The sequence below is a fragment of the Orbicella faveolata genome, unplaced genomic scaffold, assembly GCF_042242905.1.
Source record: "Orbicella faveolata isolate gen_17 unplaced genomic scaffold, um_ofav_v1 contig_47, whole genome shotgun sequence".
NCBI classification, from domain to species: Eukaryota; Metazoa; Cnidaria; class Anthozoa; order Scleractinia; family Merulinidae; genus Orbicella; species Orbicella faveolata.
The window spans coordinates 11,890,001-11,912,500 of NW_028301577.1; the positions used below are offsets into that span (position 1 = coordinate 11,890,001).

Genomic DNA, 22,500 nt, shown 5'->3' on the forward strand with positions numbered 1-22,500 from the left:
AACAGGTAAGTGAATCTTAAAGACAATAAAATATAAACCCCGGAAATTCGTTTGCAAAGTAGGGTGTTAAAGTATTCACGCTGGCAACGACGAAGGAAACGTCGATTAAATTTAGCCTACGAATTTCGTGATAATCTAGAGTAAGACAGTTTTTCTATCATTGGTAGAGCTCTCTCCGTACTGAATATCTCAGACAGTGTTATTAAAATGCGGCAAAGAAATTTGTAGAATTAACCGCCGGTCGTGGTTTACGGTTTCCAGAAGTACTCAGAATTTGATCATTCATTCTTACGTTGCTGTTTTACGATGAAAGGCAAAGACCGCAAAGAAATGCACCAATTGAAATTTATGATGCACTGCAAAGCCATTACATGATTATTTCTTAAATATTTTTACTGGTGAAATTATAGTAAGCTTAGAATCGAAGCAAAGTCTTGATTAGTCATGTAACAAGCAAAAGTAGAAAAAAAATTTAAATTGTCGTGACAAACTAATCGCTACCGTCATTTCGATCAATCTTGCTGACACCTACCTCATCCAAGAAACTCTTGCGCGAATGAGTTTCTAGAGTTGGGTATCGCTGGTGCGATAAAGACGGAGACCAGTTTAGACACTTTTACACGTGTTTTACTGAAAAGAGAATATCGAAAACCGCTTCTTCCTTAAGCTACTCTCGTACAATCTCACAACGTGATATGCACTGACAGATGCTTTTTCTCTCCTACTCACAGTCTTTTTTCAGCAGTCTGCCCTGGTCTTTTTTCAAGACATTTATAATGATGATAGGCGAGATTGACTACGGCTCCATCATAGTCGAGGCCAAGGACCAGAACAACGAGGAGACTGGGGCCCCTCTTGCTCCTATCCCAGGGTTCTCTGCGGCTATCATCTGCTTGTTCTGTGTGATGGTTTCCGTTATACTCATGAATCTGTTGGTGAGTGTTAGATATAAGTTTTTATACCATGGCATAAAAACTACAGCCAATCATGCAGAATACAGCAAAGCCGTTGTATATTCGACAATATTACACCCAACCTTCTAATCGAGCACTGCGCGTATGTCTCATTGACTGTGTTGCCCACTGCATTTGCTATGGCATGGTACATAATAGTTATGGAACGCTCTCTCGTGGTATACCATGGAATATGTTACTTGTCACTTGTATTTTCTTGTGCATACCGAGAAATAACGGGACATTCCATCGTTGTATAACTAGTACGTAGTTAACCGTATCATGCCATTGTCGCTCGTTAGACTAGTTGACTTGTTGTAAAAAAAACGTTATTTACGCTGACTCTGCACCAGATTTTTCCGCCACCAATAAGCTTATAAAAAGATTCCAAGAATCTGGTGGTACAGTATGTTTGAGTATTCCAGATCAGAACCAATAATTATCGGCAAGTGCTTAATTTCTTCCCTTAGATTGACTGCACGCACATGTGCAAATACTAACTTTGAACTGCATTACTGGCGGCCCTTGCTAAATATGAAAATTTCAAATTGAAAATTTTGACCAGATCAGATTAACTGACTAGTCAATTGTGGGGAAAGTTTCCTCCCTATTTTGCCTATTTTGCTTATATGCTTCTGCTCTATCGAAAACCAACTTAAATGCCCCTCGAGACCTGAGGGTATATAATCAAGTTTGGGGGCATTGGGGCGATGTGTTAGCATTGTGCGTGGGCGAGTTTTCTGAACATTTTCGCAATGAGAATAGGGCCAATAAAAAATATTTTCTTAAATAACAACATTGTGAAATATTTCATTATTATTTTTCGTAGGTGGGTTTGGCGGTTGGAGATATTGATAGCATTCAGCGCAACGCCAACTTAAGGAGACTAGCCATGCAGGTTGAATTTGTGGCTGATATTGATCAGCGGTTTCCGGGTTGGTTGAGGAAGCATTTCCAGAAATCAGAATTGGTAGTGAAACCACACCAAAAGAACTATTTGATGTTGTAAGTATATGTGTAGGCTCATAAGTGAGCGTAGCAATCTGGGCCTGGTTAGGGCTCTATTTGACCCCTAAAAGGTACCACTTTAAAACGGACATGACAGCGTTTTTCAGTATTTCTTCGAAGGCAACCCTTAAGATATCTTTACACCTGAAAATGGCAACATTTTGATAAGTAATCAAATGATTTCGAGTGCAATTTGGTATCAATAAGTAGAAAGAAATTTTCTAAAGACCGGCGTGTGCAATTTGTGCTCTTTGAAAAACTTACGAGTGCTTATTTTCTCCAAATTAAAATGCACGAGAAAAATCAGTTGATAAATTGTTGGTAATATACACGCAATTTATTTTCAACTTTCAACTTTGTTCAACTGTGAAGATACAACAGACAAATCACAAACTCCGAAAACTCGGTGGATTCACGGTATGTTGTAGGTTACTTCATGCTTTTTTTTTTTTTTTTAAGTTTAAAATCATTTGTTTCTTTGACAGCATGCGCCGAATACAACTTAAGCTGTTTCCAACAAAAAATACTGTAACCGATGAACGTAGCGATGACGAAGGCGAAGAAGACGAAGGGAGAAACAACGAGATGTCCATTGAGCTTGCCAAGCAACGAGGCCAGATCAGACGTCTCCAGAAGACTGTAGATGATCAGTCCAGACTCCTTCAGGAAATCTCTTATCAGCTGAAACAAACCGCGCGATTACTGGGCACTGCGGAGGGCTCGGTCCAAGAGACCACTCTCTAATTACAAAAACGCGATCTAACGCATTTAGGGCGAACCTTAATTAACTGCGAAAATTCCCCATAACAAGTCTCAACCGTCCTTATCTTAATCAACCTTGTGTTTCATTTAATTAGTGTGTTACTGGCTTCCTACACAGCGGGAAGTCGCCCTCTTTTCACGTCACGACATGAAGAAGCTGAGCCATAGAAATCTCGAGCTCATAGTCTAATTGTTCTAGTATAAATCTACAAGTCGTTCAAAAATATATCTAAGCTCTCTTCGCAGACATTTTGAAAACGTAGAGAAACGGCCGTCATCTTGTTAACAAGCGCATACTGCTTTGCCACCCACTATCCACAACACCACAACAGGCAATTGGCTTCCCTCGGCTTCCTTGCCTTATAGATTGATATTTTGTAAATATATTTATAAATGGCAAGAATAAAACAAACAAACAGAAAGAGTAAAAAGTAGGGTAGTCAATAAGAGAACGGCATTCGTGATAGAACGTTAGCAGATTTATACTAAAAACTATACTTAGTCTATTTATATTGAAATTAAATACACTTTAGTATAAAAACGTTTTCCATGAACATTGACTTGGATTGGCCAGACTTTTACATCCTAAGAACTTACCCAAGCTGAGGTAAATAACATTTTTGCTATAAAATAAAGAAACAGAAATCCGAGGAAAAGGAAAATGATTTCTTCCATTGAGCTCTGAATGCAATTCAAGAAAGAACAATTAACCAGTCTCTTTTCAGCCACAACTCGACAGTAAGACGGTGTTTTAAAAGTGAGTTTGATCAAAGCTAAAAAAAAAAAAAAACAGTGTGAATGGTTATTGTCATTACGTTATTTATGTTATTTGATACTTTTGAGGAAAAAAAAATTAATTTAATTCCTGCCCGCTTTTGTGAAATGTAATTGGGGAATATAAATGAGGGTTAACGCCCAGCTAAGTATTTAAAGTAAAATCTTCACATTGTCTTTCCATTTCAAAATGAATTTCATTTCTAGCTAACCTTGAAACTTGGTTCAGTATTATTTCAGAAAAGTTGTGTACATGTACGTGATTCCGGAAGTTTAATATCTATCGTGTTTATTACATCTCATATTTGTTATTGAGTCTACGGCCTCTACAACGAATCAATTAAAACGTGTTACTCGTTGAAGTAGACTGTTGTTATAAGTAAAGGAAAATCGAACTTCGTAAAAACTACGATATTTTTCAGTGTGAAACTGAGGTTCATGTAATATATCAAACAAGAAAGACCGTGTTTGACCACATCTCCAAACACCGAGGAGAGAGTTGAAAATACGATCTTGTAGCGGAGTATTTTTGACGAACTTCGAGGTGTTTGGAATTGTGGTCAAACACTGTCTTTAGTGGCAACCCTAAAACGTGGAATCCGGAAACCGGAATCCGGAACCGGAAACCAGAATCCGGAATCCAGATATGAATGAATGACGATAGAACTAAATCACCTCAGCATTGTCTAATAAATAAATATAGGGTAAAACTATTTTGTTGTTATTTATTTTCCTTGCTTTACTTCAATCACAAATTGTAATTGTTAAAAAATTGACTAGTTCTGAACAACCCTTAGCTATTGCTGGTTTTCAGTGTCACGCAATTCAAAATAGATCAAAATAAAAATCAAAACCGCTCAATAGATGAAGTCCAGAATCTGGGAAATGAAAAAAGGTAAATATGCAAAGACTCTCGCCAAAATTCTGGTCACAGCATTTTTTCTTATGCGAGATATGCGGGGAAATTTTCTACCCAAATTTACAGAGATTTGTATGGAGACGCCATGCTGGTGCCCATCCGTATGGGCACCAACATGGCGGCCGGAAATCAACAGAAACATCTGTCACTGAGTTTTGCTACAAAAGCGTGAATTTATCCCACGAGAAACTCTAAAACATTAAAATAATACTTTTTCTGAGACATGAACTGTTCAGATAGCCAAGTTCCCCGAAATAAGTCACCTTTTTAACCATCATGACAGCTCTCTAGGCCGTCATGTAAATGCCGCGTCACGCAAAAGCTTAGAAATTCAAGCGTAGTGTATCACAAAACCAAGAACCCATTCGGAGCGAAAATTTGTATGAATATTAGTTTTCAGCTGCTCTTATACATCATTAAAGTAAAATCTCAGGAAGATCAATAGTTTTGTAGTGTGAATTTTAGTGACCTCATGTGAAAACCAGCTATACATCTGGCCCGGTTGTTCAAAAGCTGGATAAAGCTATCCATTGGGTAAATCACTATCCAGTCGGGGTTAGTGATTTTTCGGGTGGATAGAGCTACCCATAGCCTGCAAGCAGGCTCTTGTATCTGTCTCTAGTGTCTGAGCAGGCTCTAGTGTCTAGTGTCTTTTCGCGTTGGCATGTGAGCGAGTGCCTTCTCCTACCCCTAGCAAGCAGATAGGGTAACCCGCCTACCCGGGTAACCCTAGCTACCTTGTAAACACGACGAAGAAAAAAAGAGGAAATGTGTGAGTGACCCGCTTGCTGGGGTAACCCTCCCTCCTTGTAAACAGGTCCTTACCCATCTTTTGTTCAACCTGGCCCTGGTGAGAGCGCGCGGTTCTTGTCCAGATCAAATTTCTCTGAGAAGACTAGTGAGTGGCACAATAGCAACAAGCTATTGCGGTGAGTTTCTGGCAGTCTTTTAACATCTTTTAACAACATGTGCTCCGATCCGTTCGCAAGGGAGAAGCAGATGGAAGTAAGTGTGCAACATTTCTATAAATTGTTTTAATACGATGGCCGGCAAGAATATGTAGTGGTGATTTGTAACAGTATCAGTGTGGAAAAAGTGTTGATCTGGAATTAGTCTCGTACCTGTTGGGAAAAAAAACTTATTTAGACGAGCCAGGTTAACCTTTGAACATCGAAAGTGGGTAGCGTGACCGTCAATGTCAAGGGGGTTGCCACTGACGGATACCCTGTTCTCTATGACATTGACTACCTTGTTCAGTATCTACCAGACATAAAGGCCAAATTTATACCTGCGGTAAATTGTAGATCACTTATTAAACAAAATTGAAATTGCCAGCAAGTTTATTTTAGACGCTCTCAGGGTGCTTGGAATCATACTACGACGCACTTTGTTTAGATTCTCATGTAGCTTTCACTCGAAATAACGGTTGCAAGAATTTCAACAGACGGGGAATTTTTGTTTCAAAAAAGGTTAAGTTTGAGGTCATTTTTACTTGGCCTGTTATTTCTTTTACAGGCAAAAGCTATGCAAAATAATTTTCTCGCATTTGAAGAACTTGTTTTCTTTGATTTGTGGATTCGGTATTCCGGTTTCCGGTTTCCGGATTCCGAATTCCGGGGTGCTTTCCATTATGCCAAACCAACCGGTCAGAGATCAGTGGGAATACCCGAGGAAAATGGAACGACATCTTCCGATTAGACCGGGCCAACCAATAGGAATGGCTCGTGCCATTTTTCATTCCTTTACCGAATTCCCTAATTAGGGGAAAGAGCCGGTTTGTCAAAAGTGGAACGGCGAATTTCGGTCGGAATATTCCAACCGAAATAAGTGGACCACCTCCAGAGGTGATCCCGAACATTCCGGTCGGAAGAAACCGACACGGAACTTTCAATTTGAATTCCGACCGAAATTTCCAGAATCTTTGGTATAATCAGGAGCCATAATCGGGGACGGAGACCGTAAGCGCGCGCCATTTCTAGTATTGGGGTTGTCCCCATGATATGGGACATAATTCTATTTTTAGAGCAAATTGCGCCATCGCCTGCAGCACACGCGCGTACATGCTGCGAGGATTTTTGCGGATGTCGCGCGGGGGTAAATGGCGTCCGAAATTTCCGAAATGTTTCATGTTTTTGGCCCACAACTCAACGCGTTTACGTCTGCTGGAATTTTTCTCAAGTATTTTCGTCGTAAGCTGCTCCAGTTTGAGTGAAGTAAGACAGTGTCGAATTTAGGTATGTTCCGCTTTAAGCTTATATATATCGCTGACCAAGTTGTGTTCCAAGGGTGCTTCTTTTACATGAGCTGTACATCACTCCACTTTAAATTTCACATATGTTGAAGATTAACAGCTTTTCCATTACACAGCAAAAAACTAGCTGGATATATTTAGATATAGCAGAACTTCAGGACTTCATAGTTTCCTGGCTCCTCTTGCCACACGCTTGCGAAGAATTTGCCATTCTATCGCGACTGAAAAGTAAAAGTAAAAGTAAAAGTAAAAGTAAAAGTAAAAGTAAAAGTAAAAGTAAAAGTAAAAGTAAAAGTAAAAGTAAAAGTAAAAGTAAAAGTAAAAGTAAAAGTAAAAGTAAAAGTAAAAGTAAAAGTAAAAGTAAAAGTAAAAGTAAAAGTAAAAGTAAAAGTAAAAGTAAAAGTAAAAGTAAAAGTAAAAGTAAAAGTAAAAGTAAAAGTAAAAGTAAAAGTAAAAGTAAAAGTAAAAGTAAAAGTAAAAGTAAAAGTAAAAGTAAAAGTAAAAGTAAAAGTAAAAGTAAAAGTAAAAGTAAAAGTAAAAGTAAAAGTAAAAGTAAAAGTAAAAGTAAAAGTAAAAGTAAAAGTAAAAGTAAAAGTAAAAGTAAAAGTAAAAGTAAAAGTAAAAGTAAAAGTAAAAGTAAAAGTAAAAGTAAAAGTAAAAGTAAAAGTAAAAGTAAAAGTAAAAGTAAAAGTAAAAGTAAAAGTAAAAGTAAAAGTAAAAGTAAAAGTAAAAGTAAAAGTAAAAGTAAAAGTAAAAGTAAAAGTAAAAGTAAAAGTAAAAGTAAAAGTAAAAGTAAAAGTAAAAGTAAAAGTAAAAGTAAAAGTAAAAGTAAAAGTAAAAGTAAAAGTAAAAGTAAAAGTAAAAGTAAAAGTAAAAGTAAAAGTAAAAGTAAAAGTAAAAGTAAAAGTAAAAGTAAAAGTAAAAGTAAAAGTAAAAGTAAAAGTAAAAGTAAAAGTAAAAGTAAAAGTAAAAGTAAAAGTAAAAGTAAAAGTAAAAGTAAAATAATTGCTAGTTTGGTCAGTTTGAGTTTCGCCTGAATTGTAAGCAACGCTTGATGTTTCATCAAGGCCCAGTAACTTTACGTCCGTAGATACTGCTCAGTTTTATCCGTGTAAAAATACAGTAAATTCTCTGTTGTAGATGAATGAGAGCGTCCGCCGATGCGTGTTTTGTACAGTCAGTAAACATGACAGATTGTACTTCCCCCGCACTTTCGTGTTAAAGCGTACATCGAACTCAAACAATAACTCTATAGTTTTTAAATATGTTTAAGATTGATAAATGTTTGAGGACATATTAAAAGCTGAGCTGAAAATATGTGAATAAAGCAGAAATGATCAGCAAAGTTACGATGACGCTTTCTTTAATCAACTTCGGATTTCGATTTTGTTGATCGAGTTATCAAAACTCCTTGTCTATTTTCATTTTCGCAGTGTAAAACTTCACTATGCTTATGTTGAAGAAACACACATGATGTTAGTAGCCTTTTTTGCGTTCCGTTTGCTGCAGCATCTCAGCACAAAAGATAACGAAAGAAATCTTTGTCAAGATTTGTTGACAATTGAAAACACCGACTCGGACTTGAAAGTGCATGAGCTGCACTATGCAAATGAGCTAATTGTTCGCGTCAGACTTTTCTTTCAAAAACTTTTGCAAACTCACCAAACAAGCAGAAACAATAAGAAACCATCGAAACAGATTTTGGTTATGATTAACCATTGTCTGAGAAACTCACAAATTAACTCGATATACCGGAGTAGAGAGTTTTCTTGCTATATTCTTAAGTCAGAGCAAACGCAAAAACATACGCGTAAGCTTACAACTAGCGCGAGCAGATCTCATTATTCATTCCCATCGCGAGATTGAAGCCTTGTTTTCGACCCTGAAAAACCCACCTTTTCCGTTAGCTCAGAGCATAAAACTACATATAAGCGCCCTGGTTCGTATTCCCTCCCTTATTCCCTGCCATCGCTGTGAAAAATACGCAAGATAATATCTCAAGGTCTTTCAACTCTCACTATTTGATCACGCAACGTGACAACATCCCCACGAGAGCCCCCGACAAGTGCGTGGATCCGGGCGGATGTATGACGTCAGGATGGCGCAATTTGTTCTAAAAATAGAAAAATTGTCCCATATCATAGGTGCGCGCGGATCCCAAGGCTTACGGTCTCCTGGTATAATGGAAACAACCCGCGGTTTCCAGATTTTAGGGTTGCCGGGGTTGCCCCCACTGAGAGGACCCTGGGAACGAGGTTGGGCTTGAAGATTACGTTGTGAGCCTGACGTCAGCGGTTTTATCATGGCAAGATCAAAGATGGCGGGCAAATTGATCTGAGAAACCTGCCTCTTCTTCTAATGAATTCCTTCGTCGACTAATAATCCTTAATTGCTGTCCTCTCCACTTGCATCGCAAAAAGCAGCGGGAATGCCCCAACCTACTTTTCCTGAAGTGGTTGGTGGAGTGGCGAGATGGGGCCAAGCAGAAAAACTCAACAAGAAACAAGCTGCAATACACCTGAATACAACTACGCCAAGGTGAGAGACGTAAACCACAAACATACCAGGAGAGCGTGAACGTAATTTGCCTGAATACAAAAGAGAGAATTGAGAGGACGCGAGAACAACGAAGTCGCACTACTTTCTGGTATAATTCTTATTATGTTAAATTTTGGTAAACTATTATAAAGATTCATTTGACTGAGAAAACGTGAGTTAAGCTTATGTGTTAATGTATGTTTGTTAGATTTAATGTACAGCCTTGTTTATAATTTAAGAAACACATTTCTGTAAATTTTTCCCTGTCAACTTGGAAAGAGTTGACAGAAGGCACAGACGTGTTTTACTGATGGATGTACATGTATGTAAAAGTACATGTAAAGCAGTGTTCCAGTTAATTTTTTTTTGGCAAGGGGTCATGTAATTTTTCAGGGGTGTCACACAAAGTGGGTCTACCTGGCTAACCGCAGCTGCAGCACTACATAAAGCTAAGGGGGTGGGTTGGGGGTGGGGGGTTGTTGGGCAAACAGATAAAGGATTTACTTTCGGGAGTCTAAAAATGTTTGACATTTGATACCTCAGAATGCTTTCTGGTACTATGGGCCATGTTTAATACAATTTGTATACATTCTGAAAAATACATAGCAAAAATGAACAATCAAATGTGGCATTTGTGTTTACATCAAACACTAGCAGCTTATTTTTGCATGCAACAGTTCGGACTGCAGTGTAAACTAGTCAGAATCCACTCCATTGTCATCTGAGTCATCTAAGTCCTTTGGAAGTCCAAATGCACTTTCTGCTTCAATTAACTGATGTAAATCTACTTCTTCAACATTCACAGGAGCCTGTTCTTCACACCACATATGATCACTATGACCATTCCATCATTCAACAATATTATTTTTGCAAAAGAGGGCCGAAATATTTCGCTTATATTATATTACGATATTTTCCTTTTTCAGTTCATGTGAAAAGAACGTATTTATATCGGATCAGTTAGCAGCAGAAACAAAATTCGAGTGAATGAATGAACTCAGGCCATTTTGAAGTGAAATAAGTTCAACTGTAAAAACATTGTTGCAGAACAAACTTACCCTGGTCTACGCCATCCTTGGATCGTTTTTGCCAGACACTGAACAAAGATTGCTGTTTTGTTCGCTTTATTTTGAGGCAAATGATTTCCTGGTGCCAGGTTTGTGTGTTTGGTCCGTCACATCGGCCGTCACGGCTCGGTTCTCACGTGAAAATATATTTGGATTTGACATTCCTGCCAAAGCGCGTAAGCGGTAATGCGAGCAGAAGACTACAGAACTCTAAGAGAAAAATAATTTTTCCTCTCTTCCTTTACTTTAAAATTAACTCATCAATATTGAGAAAGTTGAAAGGTATCACTTGTTTAATTCATGAAAAGTATCGTGAAACGACAATAAATATTATCAGGCTTCCATGATTAGTCAGGCGTGACTTCAGAAAATGACCTTGTACAGACAAAAACAAAAACTTAAACTGGCTTTTTACAGACCCGATTTTTGGCAGATTATTTACAGTAGTTCTAAGGATTAAACAACAAATTCTCTCCAAAATTTTCAATGACAGTCAGCCTGTTGGAGTCCGGCTACTGTTCGTGTAATGTTTTGGAATCTTGTTTACAAAGAAATGAAATTCGTTCGGGGAAAAAATTGATCACGTGCTAGGTAACCGAGGAGAAAATCACACAAGACAGAGCTGCCACGAATGAATCAGATGAATAATTCTCAGTTTCTTGAGTGTTAGTGAGATCATCGAACTGTATTTATTTTATCCTGAACTAACAAGTATGGAAATTAACAATGCCACAGTAAGGCAATTTTTATTTTTGAGGCACGTTCTCTTTTATTTGCTAAATTAACAGAGGACCAATTGATTCGCAAGTCAAGTCGCCTTTGGAATTTTGTTGAGTCATTTTTTCAAACTTCTTTTCCTTGATATCTTGTATAACAGTAATTTTTTTTTCAATTGTTTTTCATTAGAAACTTCACTCTTTTATTTACTTTTGTTTTCTTTCATAATTATAGTACTTTAATTTATATGAGTACTTTAGTGGATTTTCCTTTTCGTCAGTGTCGGGTCAGGTAGCGGTTGCCGTCGGGTTTTTGACCCGAGACCCGTCTCTTATCTGGAACACTGGTAAAGCTTGACTGAATGCTTTGTTGGTGTTGATTTAGGACTGATTTAAACAGTACAAGTTTGCCAGGTAATATCATGGGTGACAAATTACTATAAATTTCAGCATTAATTTTTAATTCACATACAAAATTGCCATGGCAATGTTTGGCATGCAAAAATTTCTCGACATAGTAGGCAAGTCAAAACCCCACAATGGGCCATTTTACAGTTGTGTGCTCCGTGACCTGACCCATGAATGAACGTGAGGCTGGAGGTGACCATGGGTGCTTACCATTTGTCAGAATGAACCCCTGGGAATGACCTTTGAATAATGGTAAGGGCTCAACCGAATAAGATGGTGCTTACCATTTTCAATTCGATTTCTCGTAATTGTTTTTGGCTGATGAGAGACTGGAGACTGGAAAATGACTGAGACATGCAGCCTTGGTTTACAGCATACATGTACATCTTTGATATTGGACATCCATGTTATGGTCAATTGACACCTGCCAAGAAAAGGTATCCACTGACCAGTATCACATGATCACATCTTGGGCTCAAGTTTAGAACTCATAGAGGGCACGTTATTTTTTCTGAAGTTGACCGCTGTTCAGTTACCGGTTTTTGATTGGATGCAGGCTCTAGTCAGGTTAACTTGTTGTGATCAGGAGCTCTGCTTTTGGGTTTGGTTAAATCTACACTAATCACTGACGAGAACTTAAATTAGGTTTTTTTAAACAGATTTTTTATATGATAACAATTACTTGTAGCTCTTTTTATTTAATATTTTACTGTGAAATAAATTAATGACTTTCAGAGGATGTCGAGTGTGATGAATTAGAGGAGTCATCTAGAAACGTGAATCCCATCATGGACTCAGTGAGTGTGCCACCTCTACCAATGGACAACGAAAACAATGAACATGCACCTTCAAAGGTACAATGTAATGTACAATGTAGGAAAAACATAATAAACCACTAATTGAAAGGATTGCATTTGATGTTTAGAAAATCCCAATTTTATGGACAGGTAACTGAGTCTCATTCTCCAGTAGTGGTTTTGCATCAAAATTGTCTCTTAATTCCTTGTGAAATATGACACACACCTTCCAATATTAGACGTACTGTAAATGACCTAATTGTCAGGGGCATCTGTTAAATAGATGCTTTACATTTGTTATTTTGGGGTGTATTTTTAGTTAGAGAAGTTATTATATATTATTACTACATGTATATTGTAATATCAATTTTTTTTAATCTCTTTTCTTTTTAATTTTTATTATGATTTGCAGGGCCCCACTGAAAATCGCCAAGGTGAGTGGGCTCTCTGGATAAATATTAAAATTAAAATTAAAATTATTATTATTATTATTATTATTATTATTATTATTATTATTATTTATTATATGGCTCTGTCTCACAAAGACTGGGAACTACCAAATTCACAAATTTGATCAGCTGAAATCAATATTGAAAGCAGTCTAGATTTTCCCATCGAGACCGCATTCTAGACCACTAATGTTTTGCAGTGAAAAAGTTGCGAGCTAAAATGCAAAATCATTGACTATTTTCTTCTAACAATATTTATTTAGGGAAGTGCCAAAAAGTCTGATGAGAAAAAAAAAGTAAAGAGGACGAGCAAACTCCGGCAGAATTAAATTCAGCTCATCCCCATTCGCAAGCAAAATATCAGGTAGTACAAACCAGTTACATTAAACGAATTAAATTGTTCTTGTTTGCCATATGATAAACATCTTATTAACCAAGCTTAGTCGGTCTATATGGGAGAATCTTGACCTCGGTAGTGTGTACAGACCTCACTATGTTCGGTCTGTACTCACAGCCTTGGTTAAGATTCTCCCATGCAGACCTCCTGCTCTGTTAATAAGAGCTAAATAACATTGAACTTGAACTATAACAAAAATATTGAAATGGGATAACAGGAAAGTGCTCCATTAAGGCTGGTTTTCACTAGTGCATAAGCATAAGCAGGTCTATGCAACGGTAAGATGTTGGTAATTACTGTGTGTGTAGGGCCTTTTGTCAAGCAAATTTCCTTACAAAAGACTGTGTCTGCACATGTTGCTTATAATATAAGCTAATTGCTTATCTACTAAATGAAAACCAGCATAACCTAGAACAGAGCACTGTGTATGCAACTGCTCCAATCCTACAGGTCTAACAAGGTTTGCCTCACCTAAAACACTGCCCCCAGGAGGTAATTGGGTGTGATTCAAATGTAGTGGTACATGTAGTCTCATTTCTGATTGCTAGTAAGACAAATGACACTTAGGAGTTGACCTGGTACATGCCCTTTCCAGTGTAGAGCTGTCAAGAGCAATAGCTGGTTTTCTTGCTGCTTCGGGGACAAATTCCCTCTCAGTTAAAGTAGTACAGAGATAAAGCACACCACATAGCACTGTGACATATAATAGAGCAGGAAGTGATTTGCAAACCTTTTTACATGTTATTTTATGTGATTAAAGGGGGTCCTCCGTAACTGCCAATTGCTCATGAATTTGTTTTTAAGGAAGGTTTCTAACTGTCATATTTTGAATTAAACCAGACCTCTTAAGGATAAGCTTTTTGCACATGTTTTTTTTTTCAATCACAGCCATATATGACCAGTCACGTGACCAGACTAAAAAAACCCCCTGAAACTTAGAGGGCATCTAAATCCGAAAATTTAAATCAGTACCAATAGATTAAGAAAGTCCATGTGCAGATGCGTTTTATGAATCTCACATTATTATAAATAAAGTTATGGGGTAATAAACACCCATATTAACAGACTTTCTATAGTAGCTTTCTTCTTTTAAGTGTAAACAGTAATGCCATTTGTATGATTATAAAGAAGGTTAAGTCATTTCTGATTCATAAGAAAAACTCAGAACTCTCCCTCTTTTCTTCCAAGTTTTAGGGATTTAAAATTCCAATGCGCAGTTTGAGACTTGCACTAGTTCCCAGAAAAGTGTTCGCTGTCCGTATTAACTGGTATCCGAATAAAGGTGGTTCCCTAGGGTGTTTACGAACACCCTCCCTATAGAGCGCGAGTTAGAAAAGGAAACTTAGTTAATTTCTCTTGAAGTTTTCCCTGTAGAGATTTACCAGTATGGGTACTGTTAAAATAAGGCTTATGTTTTGGTTAAGGCCATTACGATGGCAACAGCTCATCTAATGACAGGCAGATATTTTCCTCAGTTTGACATGAACTCCTTAACATTTATACTTTCCTTCGGTGAAATTTTTGCATACTTTGCCACATCATGGAAAAGATATTGCCTGGCATTTTGAATTGCTAAAAAGTCAAGGTTGTTCAGACGGTTTTTCCAATATTCTGTAATTTGGCATTCTTTTAAATATACTAGATTAGCTCTTACAGATTTTAACAAAAATAAGGTATTTTAAAAGAATTGTATGTGGTTAGAACTGAGCCAAATTTAAAAATAATTCATCGAAGGAAACGCGAGAAAATTCACTGTCAGTTTTGCTTTTTGTGCTCATGTTGACGTCATAAAAGTCGAAAAACACTGACGTTTTCCTTTGAGCGCGCGCAGATTACTTGAGCTTTCGTCCTATGCGCGCGTGCAATCGTAAAACTATAGGGAGCCACCTTAAGCGAGCTAATGGAATAGAAAATGTATGAGCCTTTCGTCAGGAAAAACTGTATGTAATATCCAGGTGTCCGTACTATGAGAGAGTCCGTATGGCGGGGTTCCACGGTACTCCACTTCCCCTTTTTCCCTCTGGGTGTCCAATTGTGTACACCTCTTTGGAAGCTGATTGCGACAGCTTTAAAAGAAGAAAAACGGAACATAAATTAGAAAATGTTTAGGAATCTAGACAACGGCTAATTTCTAACTCTAGACAACGGCTCATTTTGATTAGTTAATAATTGTCTCTATATCTTTGTGTCTTAGTTACGAACGTAGTTACAATGTTTACTTCTGTTTTTTATTGGTCTTGTAGTCGGATCTTTAAGCGTCACCGCGCGCATATAAAAGCTGAGTTAGCATCCTTTTAAAGTAGTTTTTCGTTCAATTTCACGTGGCCTGGTCAACCCAGTACTCGTGACGTTTTCTGATTTCCTAACTCTTGGCTCAAGCGGACCAATGTGTGAGCACCTTTGTTATTTTGTTTAGGTTACATTTTTATAGTTATGGGCGAAAGAATAAACGATTTTGTACAATGTCAACTGATTTATAATCGTCTAAATTAGAAAATGTTCTTAACGCTGCTAGAACGAACGCCCACCTTTTAGGTTCGAGAGCATTAGGCTGTTAATCAGAGTCTCTTTATTGTGTATTCTTGTTTGATTTTATTCAGTATCTTAGCGTAACATTTATGCGGTTATTTTTTGATGTCTTGTTATTCAATTTCGTTATGTTATCGACTCGAAATCATTAGTTTGTCTCGTGTAAGATTTCAACATTTGTCACGCAACCTTTTCCGCTAAATTGATAGAAATTCGTTACATTGATTTTTCCAGTTTACGATCGTTTATTTCCATGCAATAAATCGCCGATTACCCTCAACTTTGGTTTTCCGTAGTCGCGACAAGTTTCGTTTCGTCCCCTTTTGGAACTTGTCAGTCGCTGCAAGCGTGTTTGAATGGGTACCCCACAAAGGAATCATGACCAGCACGAGGTTATGTTCCAGGTCATAATTTCTTTCAACCAGATATAGTGGGTTTTTTTTTCCGATCTAATTTTATTCGGTCCGTGTTTACCGTGTATGCCTCGTCTGACAAAGCAAAATAAGTCTTGTCTCTTGGCGTCTGTCAAAGGGTTTAAACCCAAATAATTCATGAATTTGTTTAAAGCAGAGGAAATCATAGCTATGACAATTGCCTGGATGTGGAATGTTAAATATGTAGCACAGGCTTAAATACATAGGCGAGACTAAACGTCATCTCAGCGACAGATTTGGTGAACACAGACGCGCAATCGAAAAGGCCATCATACAATGACACATTGATCAACCCACCGCCGTTTCAGATCACTTTACTGGGTCGGTACAAAACGTGGACTCATTAAGTTAACGGTGCCGCGATTTAAACTTTAGGATCAGCTTTTTAAGTCGATAAACAGATTATGTTGTTGTTTACGCGCAGATGATATCATGTCCGGCCACGATTTGGAAAAAATAAAATAAGCACTCCCCTTGATTAAGCGCCGCCCTCGAATAAGCGCCCCCGTCTTCTCCTAAATTTGAAATATGCGCCCCAGGCGCTAATTCGAGGATATACGGTATATAGCTTTTAGAAACCACACAATGTGTTTAAAATTCGTATTTATATATTCCAGATGCAACATCCATTGTCAGTTTACAAGACTTGTTTTATTCTCATTTTTTCTGCTTATTTGCCGCCATGAACCTATCTTACCTTGGTTTGTAATGTTAGTCATTTTATTACGCCGGAGTAGGTCTCAATTTGCGCTGAAATAACGGATAAATCTGAAAACCCTCCATTTTCAAGGTCAAGAAAATAAGTCAGCAGTCAAGTTCAAGAGATGATGGCACAGTTGTAACACCTAGAAATGCTGTACTTTTACCTTTTTTACTTTTCTTTTCTTGAAATTGTTATTTTATGCGAAATGCTGTGTGAATTTGCTCATTCTTTCCATTTGTCCTTCACTTCACTGATCGTATAATTTAAATCTAGAGCCCATATTTTCTCGAGGAAAAATGAAGGGTCCAGATGGGGGTCCGGAAGGGGTCCAGATGGAGGTCCAGAAGGGGTCCAGATGGGGGTCAAGAAGGGGTCCAAAAGGAGTCCAAAAGGAGTCTAGATGGGGGTCCAGAAGGCGTCCAGTCGGGGTTCCAGATGGAGGGGTTCACGTTTTGTACTGACCCCACTTTACCCTTCCTGCCCATTTAATGGACAACATAGAACTCGTTCCTCTCGAACTCATCAACTCAAAGGCAAGGCAAGACAAGCAGTTTTGATATTTAAGGGCAAGACCCTTAAACCTTCTCGGTTAAACAGGCGTGAAGAAATTTAATCCATTTTTTATGTATCCGCTTTAGTACACGTTTCCTTTTTCTCTATTTTTGTCAACCAATCATGTCTCATTTTTCCCTTAGTATCATTTTAAACTTTGTAACTGTTTTATCCATATCTACTTAGCTTCAGTGTAGCCTCTGAAGAAGGTTAGTCCTGTCTAACCGAAATATTGGGCATTAAATTTACCCTTTTCAGCCGTCCGTTCAGCGTTTCAATTGGTTTTGTAATAATATATATATATTTTTTTCCAAACCGGTTCCGTAATTCCCATCATAATGCTAAATTTTCGTTTGCCTGCATTTAGCTTCCCGAGCAAGGAACGGAAAATTAATAGCACAAAATGAATATGTTCATCGTGGTTTATAGGCACGATTTCTATTGCCACACGAGCGAGCAGCTGGTGAGCGAAGTCCATGTTGGTGAAATTAAAGTAGACGGATAAATCCTGTAAATTTCAATCGCTTGGATGTCTGCCACACTTACTTAGCAAGGTGCTTCTGTCACTCTGTCACTACGAACTGTATCGTCTTTGCTGGCAGATATTTACGATGCAGTTTGTCGTTATGCATTGGCCGTCTGGATGGATAATGTGTCCTCTAGTATAAAAACAGCCAATATATATCAAACACTTGGGAGAGTGTTTCACCACTTACCAAACACTTTAAATTGCATCAAAAAATACAGGGCTATGCTCTGCTATAATTTGCACTCTCTTTTCAGTGTTTAAAAATGTGTAGAATTGTTGTCATGTTTGTTATGATCATGAAATAGAAGTCAAAGTAATGAGTAGAGAAACCACATCGGGTAATACAGGTCTACAATTTTTTTCTCAAGGTTATTCCTTTCATTTACTGTTGACACTGGTAAGATTCACTGCTTGCCTTACTGGTAGAAAAATCTAAAAACAAACAATCTCAAGAATTGCAAAGAAAAATCACTACCCGGCTACAATTCTGTTATACACGATGAATTCTGTGAAAACAAATAGCATATTATTAAAAGAAAATAGATAAATTATTGCAGAGTAACACAAGCAGAACATATCTAGATCATCTATTTCTAGTGTCTCTCTGTGGTAAGTAAGATTCTCTTGCTAATTTGTTATCACCCATAAACCTTTTTTATAACAGTTTTTATTGGCCCTTTCCAGTGCCAAGATGGTAATCAAAGGCAATTTAGCCGCAGCACTTTAAACGGCATCGACCCAGGGGTACTTATATCCTCATATCTCACTTCTTCAATGGGGAGGAGACCCCGGAGCAGGCCAGAGAGGAAAAAGGCGATAAATTAAAATCCCTTCTGCATTTATTTGTAAATTAGTTCTTACTGAACACATAATAGACATAAATGATCTCCCTCAGCTATAAGAGCAATTAGGTTGAAATTTGCAAAATTTGAAGAATACTTAAAGAATAAACCTGAGGCTGAGGCTGGGATTTTGAAAAGAATATAATTTGTGCGTTGAAATTCGTAGTTACAATACAGTTATGTTTGTAAACCTAACCTATACCGTATTAAATTGTTCATTTTTGTAAACAGCAGAAAAAAGCCAAAAAGCAACCAAAACAGCATTAGCCGAATGTTTGATGCTAATAACATTTCTGCAAGAAGTTATGTGCATTGTATCAATAAGTCTTGAATCCCTGCAGGCTGACTCTAAAATTATTTTTACACGATCCAGACACCAAATACATTTGACAACAGAAATGTCATATGCCATAATCTAAGAATATTCACAAGGATATTTTCAACCTAATACTGGCAGAAAAATAATAATGTTCAGCCTAGGCCGGAAAAACAATACTATTATTAGAAAAAAAAAGAGTGTATTTCAAATAAGAATTGGAATAAGCCCAATCCTAAAAGAGATGAAATGCGTGTCCGAACACAAAAAAGCAGAAACGATTTTCTGTAGAAAAAACAAGGGTGACAAAAAAAACGAGCAAAAGCTCCTTTTAGATTTGAAATTCGAACGTAAACGCTTCAAACTCTCTCATCCCATTCTACTTTGTTTCCGTTCGTAGAAATCTAATTGCGCATGAATATAGAACATAAAAAGCAGCACATAGGCCAGCTGTGGCGAGCTGCAGCTCGCTAGCTGTCGGAAGATCTGTACTTCAATAAAAGCTTTTGAAAAAAATGTCCCCACCGTTCAAAAAACAAATTCAGACCAAGGCAATACATACTTATCAACATAATTTGTTGAAAGTGCTATCAATGATGTCTATCTGATGTTTAGCTGTAGTTCACAGCACAATGATTTGTTTTCCATTCAAAGTCCTCTTCATTAAAACAATTTTCGAGATTACTTTTAAGCCAGTGAGCCTATCGCGGTATTGAACATCGAAAAAACAATCTGAGGACTCAACATTTCGATAGCGACGAAATTTATTCAACCGATGTTGTTTGTTATTTGTCTATTGAAGTACACACTGTACGAAAGCCGCGTTCAACGTTGATATCACAAAATTCTTGCAAAGAAGGTGAGGTGTCCAAGACATCATGTATGTGTGACTCAGGTTTACATCTGTTTACCTTGCTGCCCCAATGACGCTGTTTAAGAAAAGCTGAGCAACCCAGTTTATTAGAGAATACTCCATCGACAGTGTGAAACACAAAAGAAGACAGAAGAGTCACTTTAGCACAGGTGAATTGAATCAATACTATAAAATTAATCATAGTCGTTTCAAAATACCGATCAGGTCATACATGGCTAAGAATTTAAATCAGTGCGCGATAGCAAACAAAGAATACGTGCGGGTTAATGATGGATTTGTTCGTTCTCGCCAATCTGAAAAGTGTTTCCTATATGTAAGCACCGTCAAGGTACCTGAAACTATTCCTACTTCTCGATTTCTCTCTTTCCTTGTTTTTCCTTTTTTCTCATTCTTGGTGGTGCGGGGCAAATGCGGTCTAAGAGCACTGAAAAAGTGCTTGGTTGGAGAAATTAAGTAAATTCAAATTCAATAATTTCGATTACCCGCTCTTTTCTCACTGATAACTAATTAAGATTAGTTAAAACTAAATTTCAGGGATGCTTGTTTGCCGGTAAGTTTGGCAATATGAAGTGGCGTTTTCAATTTTTCTGTTTCTTCCGCCACGGGCGGGAAATTTTCTCGCGTTGGCTTCTGATATTTCATGGGGTTCTACTGTACTGTAACATGTAACTGGCAACAATCTCATCGACCGAAAGCTACGGTACTAGTAGGGAGCTTAAGCAATGACCACGGCAACCCCGAGGACAACGCCTAGTAAAAAATGAATTTATATTTTACATTCGATTTTCACAATTGTCTAGATCTGTTCAGTTCACCTGTTGGTCTCAGAAATATATACTACGAAATGCCTTCTTTGAAATCCAAATAAAAATACGAAGACTTGGCTTCCGTCGTTCGCTTTCTCTAAAATACGCAGACCTTTGTCATTTCACGTTGTTGACTTGCATAGGACGGCTAAGAAATATACAGAGATTGATAACGGAGATGCACGGCTGTTCTCGTTGACGTTACCGTCCCGGTTTCCTCAAGGTCCCTAGTATTTGCCGTCAACAGTGCAGGCCTTGAATCTCGATTTCCTTTTGATTTTCTCTCCTTTCAGATCATGGCATTCTTCTCGGCTGCGTTCTATGCCGGACTAGCGGTTCTTCTCCTCAATGTACACACCCAGGCAAGAGCCGCTCCTCCTTCTTCCCCAGAAGGATGCAATATCCCCGGAGACAAGTTTTACCTCCCTGGAGAAGTTATTTACAAGGAAGGCTGCTCTAAAATAATCTGTAAGGGAAATCGAATACAAGTTTGGAATGGAGACTGCCGACGTTCTTTAGGAGCACACAGGGAACAACTTCGACATCTCCAGAGTCCCCGACGTCCCAAGCGGTACCTTAACTAACCATACTGCCGCCCCTATTAAACTCACTGTACCAATATCTATCAATAATTTTGAGTTAAAGGCCCTAGCGAGGCGCCTCTTTGGGTATACTAGATTCTAACGCAAAATTTAGTGTGACTTAGTCTTGATGTGCATTTATAATTAGCGCAAAAGCGCGTCTTTTTTCACTGATTGAAAATAAAAGTTGGGATAATCAGATGGGTTAGGGTTAATTCTCGGTATTGATCAAAGCTGTTTCTTTTGAGTAAAGTACACTTTCTTTCTATGTTTTTTTCTTAATTTTTTTTCTTTCTCTACTGACGCCCATCTAGTATTGAAAGGAAACTGTTTACAACCCTCTATTTTCTCGTATTTTTATTCGATCGTTGAACGCGCGGATAGAATTGCGAGACAACTGGACGACAGCGCAAAACGGGAGACTTGACAGGGGCTCCCGGACCCCACCCCCGCGTGCTTCGCGCTCGCTATGCTCACTTTTTCTTTCACGTGCGTTGAAAAATAGCGAGGCCGTGCAAAGTCTATTCACTATCAGCTATTTCGAACTATTTAGTAAATAAACCCCTTCAGGCGGCTGTTATGTCGGCTGATAATGTCCGCGGCTGCGAGATTGTCCGAAAAATGAATATTTGGCCGAGAAGCCAAGCTTCGAGGGCAAATGTGAAATTTTCAGGACAATCTCTCAGCAAAGGACATTATCAGCCGACATACCAGCAAGCCAGAAAGGAGTTTATTTATTTTATAACCCTTCCATTAATTTTCATATCACAATTAAACCGTTCGTAAACATGGTAAAAAAGCCAGTCGTGATCTCATGGCGAATGCGCGTGATTGACTTAAGCAAGCAAGTACATTTGATTGGTTTAACCAACTTTATTTCCACTGTGATTGGACCAAAACTTAACAAGCTGTCATGTGAAATTAACTCTCGTAACGCCCCTTAGATCAAAAACTCAAAAACTTGATGTACTTTCCGGAACAGCATTTGCGACCAGCTATTTAATGCCACTATGGCTACTACACTCAACAAAGCGAGTTTGGTTTCCTTCCATGTAAAATAAGAGAAAGGTTAAATTTGAAACTCTTGTGCTGACTGTGTTTCTCTTCGACGGAAGCAATTGGGGGACAAATATCGAAGCAGGCGGGGGTTATTGCGTGATAACTTTCCTGTGAGTTTTCACCGCGTGACGTAAAGTAACCAATTAAATCGCGCCAAAATTAATGGATGGGTTATAATTCTCGTTTCACTTGAAAATGCCTTTGATCTTGCTAAATTTAGATAACTACCAGTCGGA

The 22,500-nt window shown here is 38.0% G+C and overlaps 2 protein-coding genes across 2 annotated transcripts in view; both read left to right on the forward strand.

The window, feature by feature from the left end:
• LOC110058159 (transient receptor potential cation channel subfamily A member 1-like) overlaps positions 1 to 4,207 on the forward strand; it is a 13,538-nt gene extending 9,331 nt beyond the window's left edge. Inside the window, exons 7-10 of the mRNA XM_089280193.1 lie at positions 1 to 5; positions 732 to 935; positions 1,783 to 1,958; positions 2,447 to 4,207. The exon at positions 1 to 5 is cut by the window's left edge and continues 857 nt beyond it. Of these exons, the coding sequence (XP_089136319.1) occupies positions 1 to 5; positions 732 to 935; positions 1,783 to 1,958; positions 2,447 to 2,705 (644 nt within the window). The 3' untranslated portion in view covers positions 2,706 to 4,207. The remainder of the gene's footprint in view (positions 6 to 731; positions 936 to 1,782; positions 1,959 to 2,446) is intronic.
• A 4,759-nt stretch (positions 4,208 to 8,966) lies between these two features.
• LOC110058220 (uncharacterized) overlaps positions 8,967 to 22,500 on the forward strand; it is a 13,847-nt gene continuing 313 nt past the window's right edge. The window contains exons 1-4 of the mRNA XM_089279930.1: positions 8,967 to 9,205; positions 12,132 to 12,250; positions 12,606 to 12,627; positions 20,918 to 22,500. The exon at positions 20,918 to 22,500 is cut by the window's right edge and continues 313 nt beyond it. Coding sequence (XP_089136056.1) covers positions 12,231 to 12,250; positions 12,606 to 12,627; positions 20,918 to 21,208 — 333 coding nt within the window. The 5' untranslated portion in view covers positions 8,967 to 9,205; positions 12,132 to 12,230 and the 3' untranslated portion in view covers positions 21,209 to 22,500. The remainder of the gene's footprint in view (positions 9,206 to 12,131; positions 12,251 to 12,605; positions 12,628 to 20,917) is intronic.